Source organism: Aulonocara stuartgranti (genome assembly GCF_965226115.1).
Source record: "Aulonocara stuartgranti genome assembly, chromosome: 15".
NCBI lineage: Eukaryota > Metazoa > Chordata > Actinopteri > Cichliformes > Cichlidae > Aulonocara > Aulonocara stuartgranti.
Genome location: NC_138951.1, coordinates 19,451,181 through 19,469,305, shown reverse-complemented (window position 1 = coordinate 19,469,305; position 18,125 = coordinate 19,451,181). Strand labels below are relative to the sequence as shown.

At 38.4% G+C, this 18,125-nt stretch overlaps 1 protein-coding gene across 2 annotated transcripts in view; it reads left to right on the top strand.

Annotated features, from left to right (window-relative positions):
- The window catches only part of trim67 (tripartite motif containing 67), a 58,277-nt gene that overhangs the window by 35,517 nt on the left and 4,635 nt on the right, over positions 1-18,125 (top strand). Inside the window, exons 5-11 of one of the 2 annotated variants that reach the window (XM_082504932.1) lie at positions 2,904-3,057; positions 8,466-8,546; positions 10,048-10,211; positions 10,790-10,928; positions 13,930-14,054; positions 14,171-14,349; positions 17,535-17,697. In XM_082504932.1, the coding sequence (XP_082361058.1) occupies positions 2,904-3,057; positions 8,466-8,546; positions 10,048-10,211; positions 10,790-10,928; positions 13,930-14,054; positions 14,171-14,349; positions 17,535-17,697 (1,005 nt within the window). The remainder of the gene's footprint in view (positions 1-2,903; positions 3,058-8,465; positions 8,547-10,047; positions 10,212-10,789; positions 10,929-13,929; positions 14,055-14,170; positions 14,350-17,534; positions 17,698-18,125) is intronic. The other variant, XM_082504933.1, reaches the window with a different exon arrangement.

The window sequence follows — 18,125 nt, the reverse complement described above, 5'->3', positions numbered from 1 at the left end:
TTACTTAAATAAGTAAAGCACAGGACAAAACACTATGAGGTCTTACTCGATTAAAATTCAACCCAAATCAAATCTTTTTCTGAGATATTTTGAACCAAAAAATGGAAATGAAGGTAGGAAGGAAGCGTGACACACAGATCCTCTGAGCACATTAGGAGAAATCAGCTTCACGGGGAGCCTCTGATGTTTGTTGAATCGGCACAGCCAAAAAAAACAAGCAAACTGTGGCGTAGCAGAGGAAGGAGTCAGCACGGAGAACAGCAACAACAACAACCCCACATGCCTGCCTGCACTTCAGCACTACAGTCACAGCAACATGCATCTTATTTTAATACATCTGCAGCTGTTCTATTTTGAATTAACTTTACATGCCTAGTAATCAATAGGTTGACATGCTCAGTAGCTAATAAATAATCATTGATCTTTGTATGTATAGATGGAGAAACGTGACCTCCTCAGAAGAAATAAATGTTGGTTTCCTGCAGAACGCTAAATCATGAAGACTTTTCAAGACCATCAGACTTTTTTTTCATCTTTAAATCTGTCTCGAGTCTCAGCTCATGCAGAGTCTGGGCTTTATATCAAAGTTCACACAACTCTTTCAGGAAACAAAAAAGGCTTTATACAACTTTATTTGCATATCTTTAGTAGTATATATCAAAAGCGCTATATCTGGATGTGTGAAATCAGGGGGAGGTTGTTTTTGAAATTTGAAATAGAAAAAATATTCAGTATTTGTGTCACCACTGGAAATACTTCCTTTCCTTATGTGTTAGGTGGTACGCCTGGATAGAGCACGCACGTGATAGAGGAAGGGCACATGACACCCACTTACTCAACAATGACCTGCTCCCACAGACTCAGGATGCAGTGCATGTGCAGAAATATTTGTAGTGTATCAGCAAACATCTACGGGGGCATATTACAGCCACAGAGGGCAAGAAAAAAGAAAAAAAGAAACCAACACAACAGCAAAAAAGGTTTAAAGTTTAAAGTCATAAAAACAGAGAAAACAGTGATGAGAAAAAAGTCGGGTTTTATTTTTTGTGTAAAGGAACATTTCAAGGTTAAGTTGTAAAAAAAGTCATTATTTGAGGTTCTGGGATCAATAACTTATAAAACACATTATTAGACGCCAACGACAGATCTATCCGATGAGGTCGATAAAGCAGACCAGAAGCCACAAGCTCATTTTCAATAAAACCTGTCATCCTCTAACCTTGGCTAAAACACATTTAATAATGTTTAATTACATTTCTCAAGTCTTACAAATTATTGATTTTAAATAACAAAAACAAAGCAACAAAAAACAAACAAAAGTACGACGACAATACAGGGCTATTCTATTCTATTCTATTCTATTCTATTCTATTCTATTCAAATATGTGATTTTATTCCAACTTAAAGTTGAAAAATAAAGCAATACAGTTACATGACTTATTTCTTCATCTTTGTTCTTGTAAATTTCAGCTGTTTGATCAAAATTCACAATTTTAAATCTTGATTTTTTTATTTTTATTTTTTTACCTTGAGTGGCCTTCATTTGCAGTCATAAATGTGCCTTTATGGTACTGAATAAAAACACACATGATTTCCAGATATTCCAGAAAATAAGCTTCCTTTTTCTTTACCCATTCTGAAGCATAAGCAGTGTTGGGTAAATTACTTTAAATTACAGTTGTTACATTACTAGTTACTTCTATCAAAAGTAATCCAGTTACTTTCAAAGTAACTAGTTACTCAGGAAAGTAACTTTGGTTTTACTCAGAATTCTCTTGTTAATGTGTTGCTTCCAGTCTTCTAGCCACAAGTGCACTGTGCCACCTACCAATAGAAAGGAAAAAATAATGTGCATATTTCCAAATATGTGGGAGATAAACAAACAAGACAGACGGGACTTGCGACAGATAAGCCGATCAGCTGATCATTGATCAGTTTCATGATTGAAGTAGAAACAGGAGAGGGAGGGGGAGAGAATGAGAGAAGAAGAGACAGCTGCAGCGTAAAGACAATAACTCCAGCTTTGTGTCTTTTTCATTGTAGCTGAAGAACGGGACAAACTGCGTTCCTTTTCAGCTCAATACAAAATATTTTCTCTGAATACGAGACGATTCCATTTTTTAGGGAACGGTTGGCAACTCTAATAATTAACCTTATGAACAAAATAAAGTTCAACATCAGTAACATCATAGCAGCCGCCCAGCTGTATAGAAACTCCGTCATGCTAGCTAGTATGCAGTACAAAAAAGTCAGCATAACTAAAATAAACTCCACCTAAACTTGGTTTATATCTGACCCAGATAGACTGCAGGTCATAACTTCTTACCTGAAGTTCAGTTCACTTGACACTCGGACACCCGCCTCGAGTCTCTCCTCCTGCCTCCCCTTTCCTTCATCTACCTGCTGGCCTCCACCACTTGCTAATGTTACTGAATCTGTGGAAGATCCGCGATAGCCACCACATAATAACTAGTTACCGTGCTCGTTACCACAGTAATAACGTAGTTACTGTAACGCGTTACTTAATAATGCGTTAGTCCCTACACTGAGCATAAGTAATGGAAACAATCATGCAATGTATTCACTAGAGGTTGGGTTTTTTTGTCTTATCCTCAGATCAGGGGTCTAATTCATATCTTTAAATATTTGAACTGCACTAATGTGAGCCTCATTTCACTTGTCAGACACAGTGTATGGAAGCCGGGCCAGTCAAATGGAAAATCCACTTTGTATGCAGAGAGGGCCTCTGATATTTTCCAATGTATTTAAAAGTATATAAATATTGAATGAATGTGTTCTCATTTCCAGCGTTTTCTTCATTCTTTACTTCTTACAAGTAAACCATTGCTGAATCTATACTGTGTCTGCAAACTTCAACTTGCCCACTGTATGTGTTTGCGTAGATCTCAGATGCTCTGATTAAGCGAGTGACGTCATCTCAAGACCAGTGGGTTAAAGGGGCCCTGGAGCCAAAGGTTGGCCCTGACTTTGACCTCACTCTCAATACCGACTCGCTGCTACAGACCATCCTACAGCTGGACTTCTGCCAGGGCAAAGGTGAGCACAAGTTTGGACTTTAAGACCAACTGTACTACTACAACTTAGTCAAATTAAAAAATCTCTTTAGCTGTATATTTAAAAGGCGTACTCCACTTTATAAGGCATGAGTCTCACACGAGAGAAAACTAGAAAAGAATGGTAAAGCTAGTTTAACTAAGATGTACGGACAAGCTCAATGCTGGGAATTTCTCAGTTACTCTGCTGGGAACAACAGATTGATTGATTTATTAACTTTGAATTGAGAATAATTTGTTATCCTAGATTTACCTCTGTAAACCTTTGGCCTTTTATACTAACTTGATGCATCTCAGAGTCCTTGCTTCAAGCAATTCGCTCCTCACTGGAGGTGATGATTGGTTGCTTGTGGACTTACCAGCCTCTGGTTGCCTAGGTAATCATCTAATGTATTTACCACCAGATAATATGACAATCAGCAGTATCCTGCAGTATCACTGATAGTCTCTTCACTTGCACACCTGTCTCTGGCCACCACATTGCTTCAAATCATCAAGCAGCCTCAATTCTCCTCCCATTGAGATCATATTCCTCACAAAAATTTTACTATATGAATCTTTTTGAACAAAACTGTTCCTACACAGTGAGGAAAACTGAGGAACAGTTCAGGGTTGTGGCTGAATTTGGAGGCTGACCACAGATTTTGACTGGGTTGCCAGAATACTCATTTTCTTGAGCTGCACATACATTAGATTAGATTAGATAGATTAGATAGAACTTTATTAATCCCTCGGGTGGGTTCCTCTGGGAAATTCGATTTCCAAAAAAGCACAGCACCGACAGAAGTTACAGAGTTACAGAATATTATATATATATATATATATATATATATATATATATATATATATATATATATATATATAATACACACACACACACATATATATATATAAATACAGAGACAATATAAATAAAATATACATATTGAAGTCCTGGAGTAAAGCTCACTTGTAAGCTTGCCAACGATTTACTTAAAAAGTCTCTATGATTATAGGTATATGTAAATAATTTTGGCATGCACAAACATACACAAACAAGATTCATCTAAAGCAGGGGTGTCAAACTCAAATACACAGTGGGCCAAAATTCAAAACTGGAACAAAGTCGCGGGCTAACATTAATATTTATTTAAAAAAAAAATTCTTCCTCCAGATATAAGAATGAATCTTTTCTTATGGACTCAAATAAGTTTTACTGGAAAACTGAATATGGAACAAGCAAAGCTTAATACTAAACAATATATATATTAGCTGTATAATACCAGTAGGCCAGCTCTAATAGTAATTTGGTATGGCTTCACGGGCCAAATGTAATTAGGCTGCGGGCCAAATTTGGCCCGCGGGCCAGAGTTTGACACCTATGATCTAAAGTCAACAAAATAAGATTTAGCTGCTATTGGTCTTTTCTTTTAAGGTTTCTTTAACTCATACTACAGTGTGCACATCTAATTATCTATTAATTGGCTGTTGCTACCCAGCAGCCAGTTGGCGCGCATGAGTAAACAGCGTGTTTTATATTCATTCCGCTGCGGTCTCCGAGATTACCCAGATGTATAGTTAATGTATATTAAATATGTAATCACCAATATGCATATTTTATTTGCATATGGCTGCACTTAGGCGGTGAAGATGGGATGTCTTCCCTGTGCAGAAGCAGATTCAACCTGGTTACTTTGCTAGAAAAGTAAATAATGCTGACCGGTCTTTGTTATCAGCTATTAAGAGTACAAAATCCATTAAATCATAAGCAAAATACTCATTTTCACAATGAGGAAATTACATTCAGTGGAGCTCTGTGTGTGATAAATTTTATATTCGGTATCATAACTGTGATTATGCACTCTTGTAATGTTATGGTTCATCTTGGGTGACACTTCCAATGAGCTGCAGCAACGTTTTTTGTCCCCAACAAAGTCAACTTCCTAGAAAATAAGGACACTAGCTCTTACAGACACGACAAAAACTTAGTGAATTAAATTTAAAAATGTGTCCCGGGTCTTCAGGTCATGGCTTGAGTTAAGTTCTACTTCAAATAGATTTTCTCCAATTTAAGCTCCACTCAAACTTCTTAGAAAGCCAGAAAGCTTTGATCAGCTCTCTTTTCTTCTCCAAGACTGGGGATGTGGAATTCAGTTGTATGATTCCTTTCTCTCTCACCCATTATCTGGTATGGACTTTAACGACGGACAATTTCATTTTAAGCATTTGAATTTTAATCTTTGACATACAGAGCACCAACAAAAGGTATGTTTGTACTCAAATATTAAGTTTGTTTAAACCCATATACTGTAAATAAAAGATGTGCATAGCCATCATAACATCCTCCACAGGCATAAAGATTCATTAGTTATTCCTCCTCTGCATGTTTTTTATCTTTCATTTTCTTTTCTTGTCTTCACCTCAACTTTTCTTAAAACGAGATGCTAATAGTTGCATGAGATGGTTGAGTTGAGTAGTTTAGGTTAACAGTAGGTGGCTTGATTAGAAACACAGAACTGTAATTCACTGTCTATTAATTGTATAGGATACTAGTTTGTGGCTAAACAAGCTCAAAGCAAAATGCAATTATTGGAAAAACAGAACAGCTGATTCTTTGTACAAAAATGAAACTAATTAAATTAAACACTCTACAAGACCTATCACTTAAAGCAGTTACATCTTTAATTATGCACAGCTTTAAAGCTATGTCCACGCATAGCTTTGGAGCAAAGTGATTCGTTCCTCACTCATCTCTTTGAAGCTGACAGCTGATTGCTCACGGACATTCCTGGCTCTGGTTGCCTAGGTAACCTTCTAATGTATTTTGCAGTAGTTTCTGTGTGATAACCAGGAAACAGGGCTAAGAACTACAAAACTGCCTTTTTACATTTTTGTAATTACATATTAATAAACTATTAAAGTGAACTTCATATGCTTTAAATTGTGACAAATATTACTATGAAATGTAGTAGAAACATTACCAAACATTTCCTTATAATAAGCCACAATATTAAACATAAAATTTGCATTGATACCGTCAAACAATGCTGAATACTGGATAATAGGATTATACTGTTATACTTTTATAATAATATAGCAGCAGCTGCTCAGCTGCACTGGAAAGAATATAACTTTGCACCTCTGGTAAAATATGCAGCATAAAAAAGCGTAGAACAAGCATACGGCATTATTTGTGTGCCACTATTCTGAGCGCACGTAAAAAAAATTTGCAGGTACAAGTGTTGCATTTTGAGGAGAAATTTATTTCGAGCAAAGAAAAGCTAAATTTGAGTGAACAAAATTCATTGCTGCGTGCAAAAAATGTATTTCAGTGTTTAGGTAGCACACACACACACACACACACACACACACACACACACACACACACACACACACACACATATATATATACAGGGAGTGCAGAATTATTAGGCAAATGAGTATTTTGTCCACATCATCCTCTTCATGCATGTTGTCCTACTCCAAGCTGTATAGGTTTGAAAGCCTACTACCAATTAAGCATATTAGGTGATGTGCATCTCTGTAATGAGAAGCGGTGTGGTCTAATGACATCAACACCCTATATCAGGTGTGCATAATTATTAGGCAACGTCCTTTCCTTTTGCAAAATGGGTCAAAAGAAGGACTTGACAGGCTCAGAAAAGTCAAAAACAGTGAGATATCTTGCAGAGGGATGCAGCGTGATCATCGAACAATCAAGCGTTTCATTCAAAATAGTCAACAGGGTCGCAAGAAGCGTGTGGAAAAACCAAGGCGCAAAATAACTGCCCATGAACTGAGAAAAGTCAAGCGTGCAGCTGCCAAGATGCCACTTGCCACCAGTTTGGCCATATTTCAGAGCTGCAACATCACTGGAGTGCCCAAAAGCACAAGGTGTGCAATACTCAGAGACATGGCCAAGGTAAGAAAGGCTGAAAGACGACCACCACTGAACAAGACACACAAGCTGAAACGTCAAGACTGGGCCAAGAAATATCTCAAGACTGGTTTTTCTAAGGTTTTATGGACTGATGAAATGAGAGTGAGTCTTGATGGGCCAGATGGATGGGCCCGTGGCTGGATTGGTAAAGGGCAGAGAGCTCCAGTCCGACTCAGACGCCAGCAAGGTGGAGGTGGAGTACTGGTTTGGGCTGGTATCATCAAAGATGAGCTTGTGGGGCCTTTTCGGGTTGAGGATGGAGTCAAGCTCAACTCCCAGTCCTACTGCCAGTTTCTGGAAGACACCTTCTTCAAGCAGTGGTACAGGAAGAAGTCTGCATCCTTCAAGAAAACATGATTTTCATGCAGGACAATGCTCCATCACACGCGTCCAAGTACTCCACAGCGTGGCTGGCAAGAAAGGGTATAAAAGAAGAAAAACTAATGACATGGCCTCCTTGTTTACCTGATCTGAACCCCATTGAGAACCTGTGGTCCATCATCAAATGTGAGATTTACAAGGAGGGAAAACAGTACACCTCTCTGAACAGTGTCTGGGAGGCTGTGGTTGCTGCTGCACGCAATGTTGATGGTGAACAGATCAAAACACTGACAGAATCCATGGATGGCAGGCTTTTGAGTGTCCTTGCAAAGAAAGGTGGCTATATTGGTCGCTGATTTGTTTTTGTTTTGTTTTTGAATGTCAGAAATGTATATTTGTGAATGTGGAGATGTTATATTGGTTTCACTGGTAAAAATAAATAATTGAAATGGGTATATATTTGTTTTTTGTTAAGTTGCCTAATAATTATGCACAGTAATAGTCACCTGCACACACAGATATCCCCCTAAAATAGCTAAAACTAAAAACAAACTAAAAACTACTTCCAAAAACATTCAGCTTTGATATTAATGAGTTTTTTGGGTTCATTGAGAACATGGTTGTTGTTCAATAATAAAATTATTCCTCAAAAATACAACTTGCCTAATAATTCTGCACTCCCTGTATATACATGCATTATAGTATGATTTCAGTAAGTGATTACTGCTGAGTAATGTAATGTTACTCAGCAGTAATCACTGTTGATACAAAATAACTGCTTGGATATTACTGGGGCAGTGATGATAGTGATGATAAAATTATTGCCTCCTTGTTTCCAACTTATTACCCCACAATTACCAAATTATTACCTAGCTCTAAAAGTGCTACCTAAAAACACAATCTCTTGTCTTATCACTACACAAATACTACCTAAAACTACAAAATACTACACAAAATAATGCAACACAAAAAGGACAACAAAACCTTCAAGTTTAGGCTTGACAAACGATTTTTGTGTTTATCAATGATAATTTTTGGACCTTTAGTTAATATCATTGTGACAAATAAGTGTATGATTGATACACTACACTTCTGGTCATCCTTTTTACTTCTTTAGAGAACACTGACTTAAATCAACATCATATTTCCAGATGTACAGGAGAATCCAAAATTGAAACAAATGCAGGAAGCAGGCAGTGGTGAGGCTGAGATGGAGACAGAGAGCCCAGGAGGTATTTCAGAGACTCTATTTTTCACTGTAAATCTCTGTTTCCCTTCCTTGCATATATTTTGTCACTCCTGCCTCGTTCCTTAGCCCCGATAGCTCTCTGGTTGGAAACTCACTGGTCTTTTTGTCCCACAGTGTTTCTCTGGTGTTTTCCCTTTGCATGTTGTTTTTCAGCTCTTCAACAGTAAACGACACTGATCTGCTGAACAGTTCTGCACAAAGATCTTTGTTTCCTGTGATAATTTTGTTTCACATATTACTAATGACACATATATAAAAATATAATTATGCATGAATTAAACTGTGGCAATACAAATCATAGGGAGTAAGTATATACTGAGGAAATGTGCAGTAAACATGATCCTCTAATCATTTTGTTTTCACATATTCAGTCTTGCTTGATAGCTATAGACTGATCAGCCACAACATTAGAATCTGCTTCAATCCATCAACATTTGGGACTTCTGCAGGTGTCCTTTGGTCTCTGCGATCAGGTAGCAGATCATTTGCCTGCTGGAGGTTGCGGGTGGGGCGTCTGTGGATCAGGCTATCTCTGGTACATCTTGTAGATTCATGTTTGCATTAGTATCTGGGCTGTTTGAAGGATAATTTAATGTTCTGCGTCAATGTAACATCCACATAAATGACATGAAACCAGATTTCTACAGCAGAACATTGCATTGTAAAGAGATGGCCGTTATTAATTACTTTACATAATCTGTATTTTTGATGTTGTGGCTGATCTCCATGTAATAAGTCATAAATTCAAATATGTAATATCAACAAAACATGCATTATCTCCTATACTGTCCGCCATGACTGCTGCCTTCCCCTGTGTTTTCCGTACTGTTATATATTTATCAGATAAGTACCTGTAAATGAAAAAGTGAAGAAAGATTTTTTTAATCTTTTCTTATTTTATTGTTTGTATGTTTGTTTCTCCTTTTGGAATTTGCTTTTCACCTGTTTTGTACAAGAGTTAGACTGATATGATGCTTTTCCTCTGATTTTATGCAGATTTTATGCAGGAATGATGCTTTGCTTTCATCAGTCTGGCCTTTGGTGGGGAGCCGATGTCTCATACTTTCTTACCACCTTTGCTGATTTATTTATTACTATCAAACTACAAGTCAGCCTTCAAAGCGCATATCAATCTAACCCAGTGCATCCCTACCACTACACTACCCTTTAAGTGTATGTAGAGTCCTCACTAGGTCCAGTTTAAGCCCTTAATAATTCCCAGCTGTTACCCTGTAAATGAACCCAGAGCTCTTTCACCTTTAAGGCTCTTTTTTAAATCTCCCACCAGATTGTCATTAAAGCTCCTTTTTCTCTTCATTCAGTCTGTTTAAAGGCAACCCGCCAGATGACGGCATCCCTGTATGTCTTCCTCTCTTCATCCTTCCACACTTTCATGTCTCCCTCCTTGTACCTCTTCTTTGTCCCAATTCCTCTCATTCATTGATTGCAAAATTTAAATTGCATCCATCCATCTCTCTACACAGTGGAGCCTAGACCCTCAGTGCCTCCAGCTCCTCTCCTGCAGCTGGAGAAGTGCTGCACAAGGAATAACAGCGCCACCCTGGCCTGGAGGGTAGCTATGCCCACCATCAACCCCATCGAGGGCTACATCCTGGAGCTGGATGATGGCAATGGAGGACAGTACAGGGTGAGTACTATTTGTTAAACAAAAGATTTACACTAATAGTGTTTCCCACAGAATTACTCTGTATCGTGGCAGTAATGAGGCACAGATCATATGTGTGCACCCAAAAGAAATGCATATATTTTTTGTGGAAATAGATAATAAAAAATAAGCAGTTGTGTCTCCAGGACAAGAGAATAAAGACAGCTGAACGACACCAAGAACCATCACAGCAGCAACTTGAACTTGTTTCTCAATCTCGTTGTTTTCTCTGAAGGTTGAAAAAGATTCGTGGGCAGCCTGCCCAAGAAATTTCTGTTTTTGGGAAACACTGCAATAACTCTACTGTGAAAATAACTAATCTAATCTGAAACTCAGAAAATGATGTTTAGTAGCTCTCCTCAATATGATGCTCATATCTGACAAAGGACAGATAATACTCTTTATGTGTGTAAGTATATGAGTCATCATCAAGCATGCATTAAAAGTGCTAGAGATCTTGACCTCTTCACTAATCCTTGAGCATATACTGCCTCAACTTGCATTTCAAATGATGCTGAGTTTGTGTGTGTCTGTGTGTGCGTGTTTGTGTGTGCCCCCAGGAGGTATATGTGGGGAAGGAAACAGTGTGTACAGTCGATGGTCTTCATTTCAACAGTTCCTACAACGCAAGGGTGAAAGCTTATAATTCCATTGGAGTGGGTCCATACAGCAAGACAGTCATGCTCAAGACTTCTGATGGTACGTGGTGTGTGCTGGAACTGGCTTAGCTTCCAGAGCATGACAGATGGACTCTTTGTCTGCCTTACTTTTGATTCTGCTCTTTTGGCTGTCTTGATTTCATTATATATTTTTACCCAAGGGATTTTTTTGTCTGCGAGCTTCTTTGTAAAACAGGTTTCATGATGTAATTTCATCTGACCTATGTAACTGTGAACAGAAAAGCCTCTTACATAGAGGAGGAGATGTTTTTGGGAGAAGGCAGGAGAAAGGTAGGTGGAAGATTTTGAAGAGGGTGAAGGAAATACACTGGACAGGAACAGTAGACAAAGAAAGGGGAAGAAAAGAGAAACGGAATAATGAAGAGGAAGCGGATGGAAAAAAGCTGAAGTAGACCAGGTTTGAGTAGACAGTAAAGAAAAGTCACAAACAAGAAGAAAACAGAAGGAAAGAAAAGGAGATCAAAGGAGCGGTTAAGTAAGAAAAAGAAAGGGGGCAATGGAAAAAGAGGATAAAGGTAAAACTGTACAGAGATGCAAAGGAAAAAGAGAAAAGGAAGGAAAAAACATAACTGCAAAGGGAGAAAAAACAGAATATACTGCTGGAGAAGAAAGGAAAGAATGAGATTAAGGACTCAGAGAAAGAGGAGGTGAAAGAAGAAAATAGAGACACCCACTGTGTAACAGCAGAGCAATGCGGGTGGAGATTTTTACAATACACAAACACACAAACAGTGTCTCTGAACCAGCCACAACAATAATGGGCATTAGAGTCTGTTTTCTGACTGATAACTGTTTATCCCACCCGCCCTCTTTTTATTCTTCTCTATCATCGTTCTTCTTCCTGCCTACTCTGCCTCTTTTTCCCTCCCCTTCTCCTCCTCTTCCTCCTCTCTCTCTCTTTGAGGATTGTACCGCAGCTACACCGAGAAAGAAAACTGCGGCGACGTGACTCTTGTTGAACAGACAGCAATGGCTGCAAACAAAAACATGGCATCCGTGTAGTGTGACAGTAAAAATCTCATGTGCAAGCACTTTTTTAATAATGCATTGGTAGTTGATGAAACATTTCCCGTCTCAGGCCTACACTTTACAAGTGCATTGTTTTCTGTGGATGAACCCAATTAGTTGTTGCCCACAACCGCCGTACAAAGATTTCTAAGGTCACATTCATTATAAAAGAATCTTTTAATACATATTAATGTGATTATTTGACAGAGTGATTACATTTATAGTCTTGTTTTTATCAGCCAGAGATGAAAATATCCCTTGCTGAGTTAAGCTGAAAGTTGTATTTATGTGTATTCCTTGAGCTTGTTCAAAGTATTTTGATAATTTAAAAAAATCAGTCACAGCAATTAAACTAGTTTGACTTTTCAGACCACACAATGCTCAGAGAAGGTGTAACAGACTCAAGTATGGGTCATTTGGAAGATGCTTGTAAAAAGCCTCTACTGTCTAGGGATGGGTATCGTTTAGGTTTTATCCGATACCGGTGCCAAACCAGTACTTTTGAAACGGTGCTGGTGCTTAAACGGTGCTCAAACTTTTGCTTTGGTCATTTTAGCCTTTTTGGCCAGGGTGAAGGGAGTATCTGCCATCAAACAAGAAGACAGCCGCATGTAACTACAACGGTGTTTGCTAGTTCACCTTACATGCATTAATTTAATAACGTGGTTAGCCTACTCAACTTAAATTACACACGAACATTAAGCTACTCACGCAGAGAAGAACGGCTGCTGCTGCCATCATCATCCGTCATCATTTCTGCTACACTGGCAGGGCTAGGGGCCAGGACTCTACTCTTCGGGTTCTTGGGGGATGTTGCTAACTTGGTGCATTTCTTGGCTTCTAAAAAAACGCTATGCATCGCCAGGTTGGTTGTCAGATTCGAGGTGTTATCTCCTTTGCACAGTATCACAGTATCACCTTAAAGCACTTGTTGCAGGCTGCTGAGTTTGCATCTTTTGCTGTGAAGTAAAGCCAGACTTTTGACCACTTTGCCTTGGGCATTTTTAATCTGTAGCTCTAAAAGAATGTACGTACCTGGGCCCACCTACTATCCTTGCAAAGATAAAATGATTGGCTAGAATCCAAAGTGTATGACATCTCAGGAAGAAAAAAAAAAGCACCGAAATAAAGCAATGAAATGTGCGCTGCTTTTGCCATAATGGCACCGGATACCGGTACCCATCCCTACTACTGTCTAAAGAGAATATTGTAGCACAGCTTAGGTTTTGAACTGAACAAACCACAAGACTTCTCGAACAATGTCCTTTTAATGTACAGCGCCATGTTTGGAGAAAGTCAAACACGGTGGTGGAGCGGTGATGGTTTGGGTTTGTTTTGCACCCACAGGACCTCGGCTCCTAGCAATCATTGAGTCACCCTTAAACTCCTCTATACTCCTCTGATACTAAAGTATTTTAGAGTCAAATGTGATCATGTTTGCAAGAACACCCAAATTGGTTCATGCAACAGGAAAATTATCCAGCAAATCTACAATAAATAGCTGAAATAGAAAAGAATCAATATGCTACAATGGCACAGTCAAAGTTCAGACCTCAACCTGACAGAAATGCTGTTTTGGGACCTTAAGAGAGCTGTGCATTAATAAATGACATCAAACCTTAACGAAATGAAGCAAAGCTATATAGCAAATATGGCCATAATGAATTAAGACACTGAAAGTTATAAAGAAAACAATTACTTCAAGTTATTTCTGCTAAAGGTGGTTCTATGAGCTTTGAATCATGTTTTATTTTCAAAGGACTGTATAGGGTCTTTAATCCTATGAAAAAGAAAGCATGGCCCTTCTAGAATCAGTGATATAATTATTGGCTTTACTGTAGGTGTGGGTAGGTATAGCTACCCAGTAAGGTTCACTTTGGATGAGCAGTTTTTAAAATTATTTTAATAAGATGCAGAATACAACATGTGACTAAATTTAGTGTGAATGTTAGTACAGACTTACAGAATTTCCAAAGACTATTAGCAGGCTAACTGTTGTGTCCTTCTTACAGTGGCTTGGTTCACCTTTGACCCCACCTCAGCTCATCGGGACATTGTTCTGACTAATGACAACCAGACAGTTAGCTGTAACAGCTATGATGACCGTGTGGTGCTGGGGACTGCTGCTTTCTCCAAGGTGAAGTGTATACAGATATTTTCCATTTAAATTTGACAGCGATTAGCCTTTTTCTGTTGATTTTTGGTTATAGAAGTTATAGAAGATTAATTTTTTTACCCCCTATTGAATCTCAGGGCATTCACTATTGGGAGGTCAGCATTGATCGCTATGACAACCACCCAGATCCTGCGTTTGGCATAGCAAGGATCAACACCATGAAAGACATGATGTTGGGGAAAGATGACAAAGCCTGGGCCATGTATGTGGACAACAACCGCTCCTGGTTCATGCACAACAACTCCCACACCAACAGGTAGGTGCATGGGGAGCAACAACACCACCAACAGTTTTTAGTGATAACTTTTAACCATTGTTCCCTACATTGGACATGTTGTATAATACTGGCATAAAATACATATCATATTTAAAAAATGAGAACAATTAAGAGATTCCATCTGCATGTTTTCAAGAAAAATCCCAAACTGATATCCTGCAGGATCCAGAGGCTCATATCATTCAAATGCAAAGACAACTGACAAAAGACTAATTTAAGATTATTTTTTAAAATAATATACTGGTTACCTTCCAATACAGTGCCTGAGTTTATTTGTTTTAGATTTGCCTTTCATCCTCATGTCCTTGTGAACTTTAGGTCTGTTTTCAGCTGCTATTTCGAGAATCGTTGTAGATCAGAATTCCACTTCTGTGCATGAGCATTGTGAGATTTTATCATGGACGTCAAACCTCTTCAGTGGCTTTTGTTGTCAAAATGATCAGATCATTTTGAGGAACATCACTTCTGGTGGGGGTTTGTTCCCCAGCTACAACCCAGTGTTTGCCTATCAGGTCTTTCTTAAGAGAGTGCACTGTGAATTTTTCCTTAAGGTCAGACTGTCAATGGAGACTTGCAAATTGGGTAACAGCCCGAGGCTTCTGTGAGAGAACACTTGGTTGAGATGTGGTGCAGGCAAGAATGAAAGGAAAGGTTTACCTGGGATGTGTTGCTTGGACATGGTGGCACTAACATAAAGACAGGAGGTAGCAGAGTTGAAGTATCTAAGATTAGAGAACTGGCAAGATTAGAGGACCAGCTCAGGTCGAGTGTTTTGATGACACAGTTTGAAAGGCAAGGCTGAGATGGTTTGGACATGTGCAGAGGAGGAAAAGAAGAAGATCACACAGAAGATTTTTGGTTGGAGTGAAGGAGGACACTACAGGTAAGTTTGTGTGACAGAAGAGGATGCTAGAGATAGAGACAGATGATCCACTATGTTGATCCATAAAGAGAACAGCAAAAAGATGAGGAAAATTGGCACATGCAATTATGAAGACAATTCATGCTCTGCAGATTTGGGACTTTCTTTCTTTGCCCCAAAAATTTAAGTCAAGTAGAAGAGCTCCATTTGACACACTCGAGGAGATCCGGTTAGAAAGGGAGCTTCAGGGAGCAGTCGACAACTTGTAGTCATGCTGAAAGGATTTCAGCGATGCCCAGGGACAGATTGTTGAAGGGAACATCAGGAAAGCTAAAAAAGACATTGACAGCTTTTCCAGACTTTCACTATTATCACGCTGGTTTTCCCCGCTGCAGTTATTTAATACAAAGAACAAAAGACAAATCTTGAAATTTTTACATTTGTTTTGTTTTGTCAAACTACAAAGTTAAAATTGAATATATTACTCATGCTGTGTGAACAACTCATAGGCTGCTAGGTTGTAAAAATCCCCGTTCCTGCGGCAAAGCTTTCATGGAGTTTTCAGCTCTTTCATCAACCCCTCTAAAGGATTGTTGTAGCACTTTCTGTCTTGGAAGAAGCTGTTCATAACATTAATGCCTTTAACATGTGTATCTGCAGACCGGATAGTATAATATGAAATCAGTAGTTTACGTTCCTTCATTAGGAATTTTCTGTAACATCCTTCAAGCCCTCAAATATTTAATAAACCATTAATTAGAAGGCACAATTAAATCTGAGTGGAGTGATGCTGGGATTTAATTTGTTCTATTTTTGCTGGCGAAGCTTTTAATCCTTTAATGATAATCCCACTACGGTGATTCATGAAGAGAAGGAGAAATACCTGCTGAATTTAATTTTTCATAACATGGCAATCCCAAGATTGTCATTATATCATTCCTAATGTACTATAATGTATTATTACTGTAGCAATACTGCTGTTTCCTTTACTATAAAATATGATTCAATTAGTTTGTAACATTAACAAATCCAACTTGTTAAATCTTGTCTTACTAGAAAGCAGCACTCATCATTTTAAGTAATTCATGAGCAACTTTTGTCGTTGAGTAAAACAACAGGAGACAGGGACTCTGTAAAGTGTTTCCCTTATGCATTCATCATTCTGTCTTGTGCATTAAGTCTCATACTTCTAAGAGGTTTGGAAGCTATAACCATAGATGCACACGATGACAGAGAAACCCGAAGGCTCATACAATACTAACAAACAGACTAACAAACACACAGGGGAGCTGTATAAGATGGCTGCAGGAAACATCAAAACATGCATCTGCACCGTCTCTCTGTCTGCTTCACAAGGAAGCCATCAAACTCTCATTAAAGATTTATTCATGAAAAATATCTGCTCTCTTGACTTGTCAGTTCTCTACCCACCTTTCATGTCATTCATCGTGTCGTGTCGGAGCTTTATTTTTGACTTCTTAATCTCATATTGATTTCTTTATCTGTTAGTGCCCTGACAGCCTAATCCTGGTGAGTGTCTGCATTTCTATAAGTTTAGAGACATTTGTTTAGCTCTTAGCAAAAACACAAGCTTTGTGGTTAAAACATAGTTTTTTGGAGCGCAGGTTTTTGCCATAGATCGTTTTCATTAAGTCACTTCTTAAAACAGAGAACAGAGAGTTTACGTGTTAGACAAAAAGAGCAGACGTTTAATTTTAAATACATTTGATATGTGAAATAATTCATTCAACAGCAACTGAGCCAATTCTAACTTTGATTTATGAGTTACAGGGGTCTTTGTTTGCCATTTGATGCACTGTTAGCTTCAGGTTCCATGTAGAAGACGCCAACAAATGTCACATAAAACACACAAAATATGAATACAAGAGTGATCAGATTTTTTTAAAACTTTAACTAATTTAACACACACGTAGATTAAAGTATCATAAACCAAAATAATAATAATAATAATTAATTAAAAAACACATTAACCATCCCAGCAACAGCCTGTTCACTCTGCTGCCATTTGGCAAGAAATACTAAAGAACCTGTTGCTGCATCCCCAGACTTCAGAGTGCTGTCTTTAAACAAGCTGTGAATGAGTTAAAGGACTCTTCGGTGACTATGTTTTGTATTCATTCTTTTACATATATATTTGTCTTTTTTTGCAGCATGACACAACTACAGTCATATTTGTGCTGTGTTACCTTCAATGTGAAACTTAACCTACTATAAAATCTGTGCATTTACGGCACATATACATAACAAAATTGACTAGCTTTGTGTGTGTGGGTGTGTGTAGGGCAGAGGGAGGCATCACTAAGGGCTCGACTGTGGGTGTCCTGCTGGATCTGACTAAACGCACACTGACCTTCTACATCAATAAGGAACAGCATGGCCCAACTGCCTTTGAGAACCTGGACGGGGTCTTTGTGCCCGCCGTCAGCCTCAACAGAAATGTGCAGGTCTGTGTGTGTTAAAGTGCCATGTTTAACAGCAATGGAAAATAACCAGCTCCCTGATGGGCTGCCTTGATTGTTGACCTCGGTAAAGTGTTTACTGCAAAATAACTCAATGAAAAAAGAAGAGGAATTAAATTCAAGAATAGCAAGGAAAAATGGCTCCCTGAGGAGAGATTCTGTACACAGATGCGATGATTAACACAAACTTCAAAGCAACCAAGCTGCAACTACATTACTGTAAAATTCAGATGAAATATAGGTTATATTTATGCAGTTTATGAGACATTTAGTGAATGATTCCTAACCCATGAGCTCAGATTACTGTGTGTTCCAAAGGTAAATAAATGTGTCTTCTCCAAAACAAATTTCACATGAAATAGATGCAGTGGTGCTTTTATGTGCCCACTCTGATCTCTAAGATCACTGCCTGA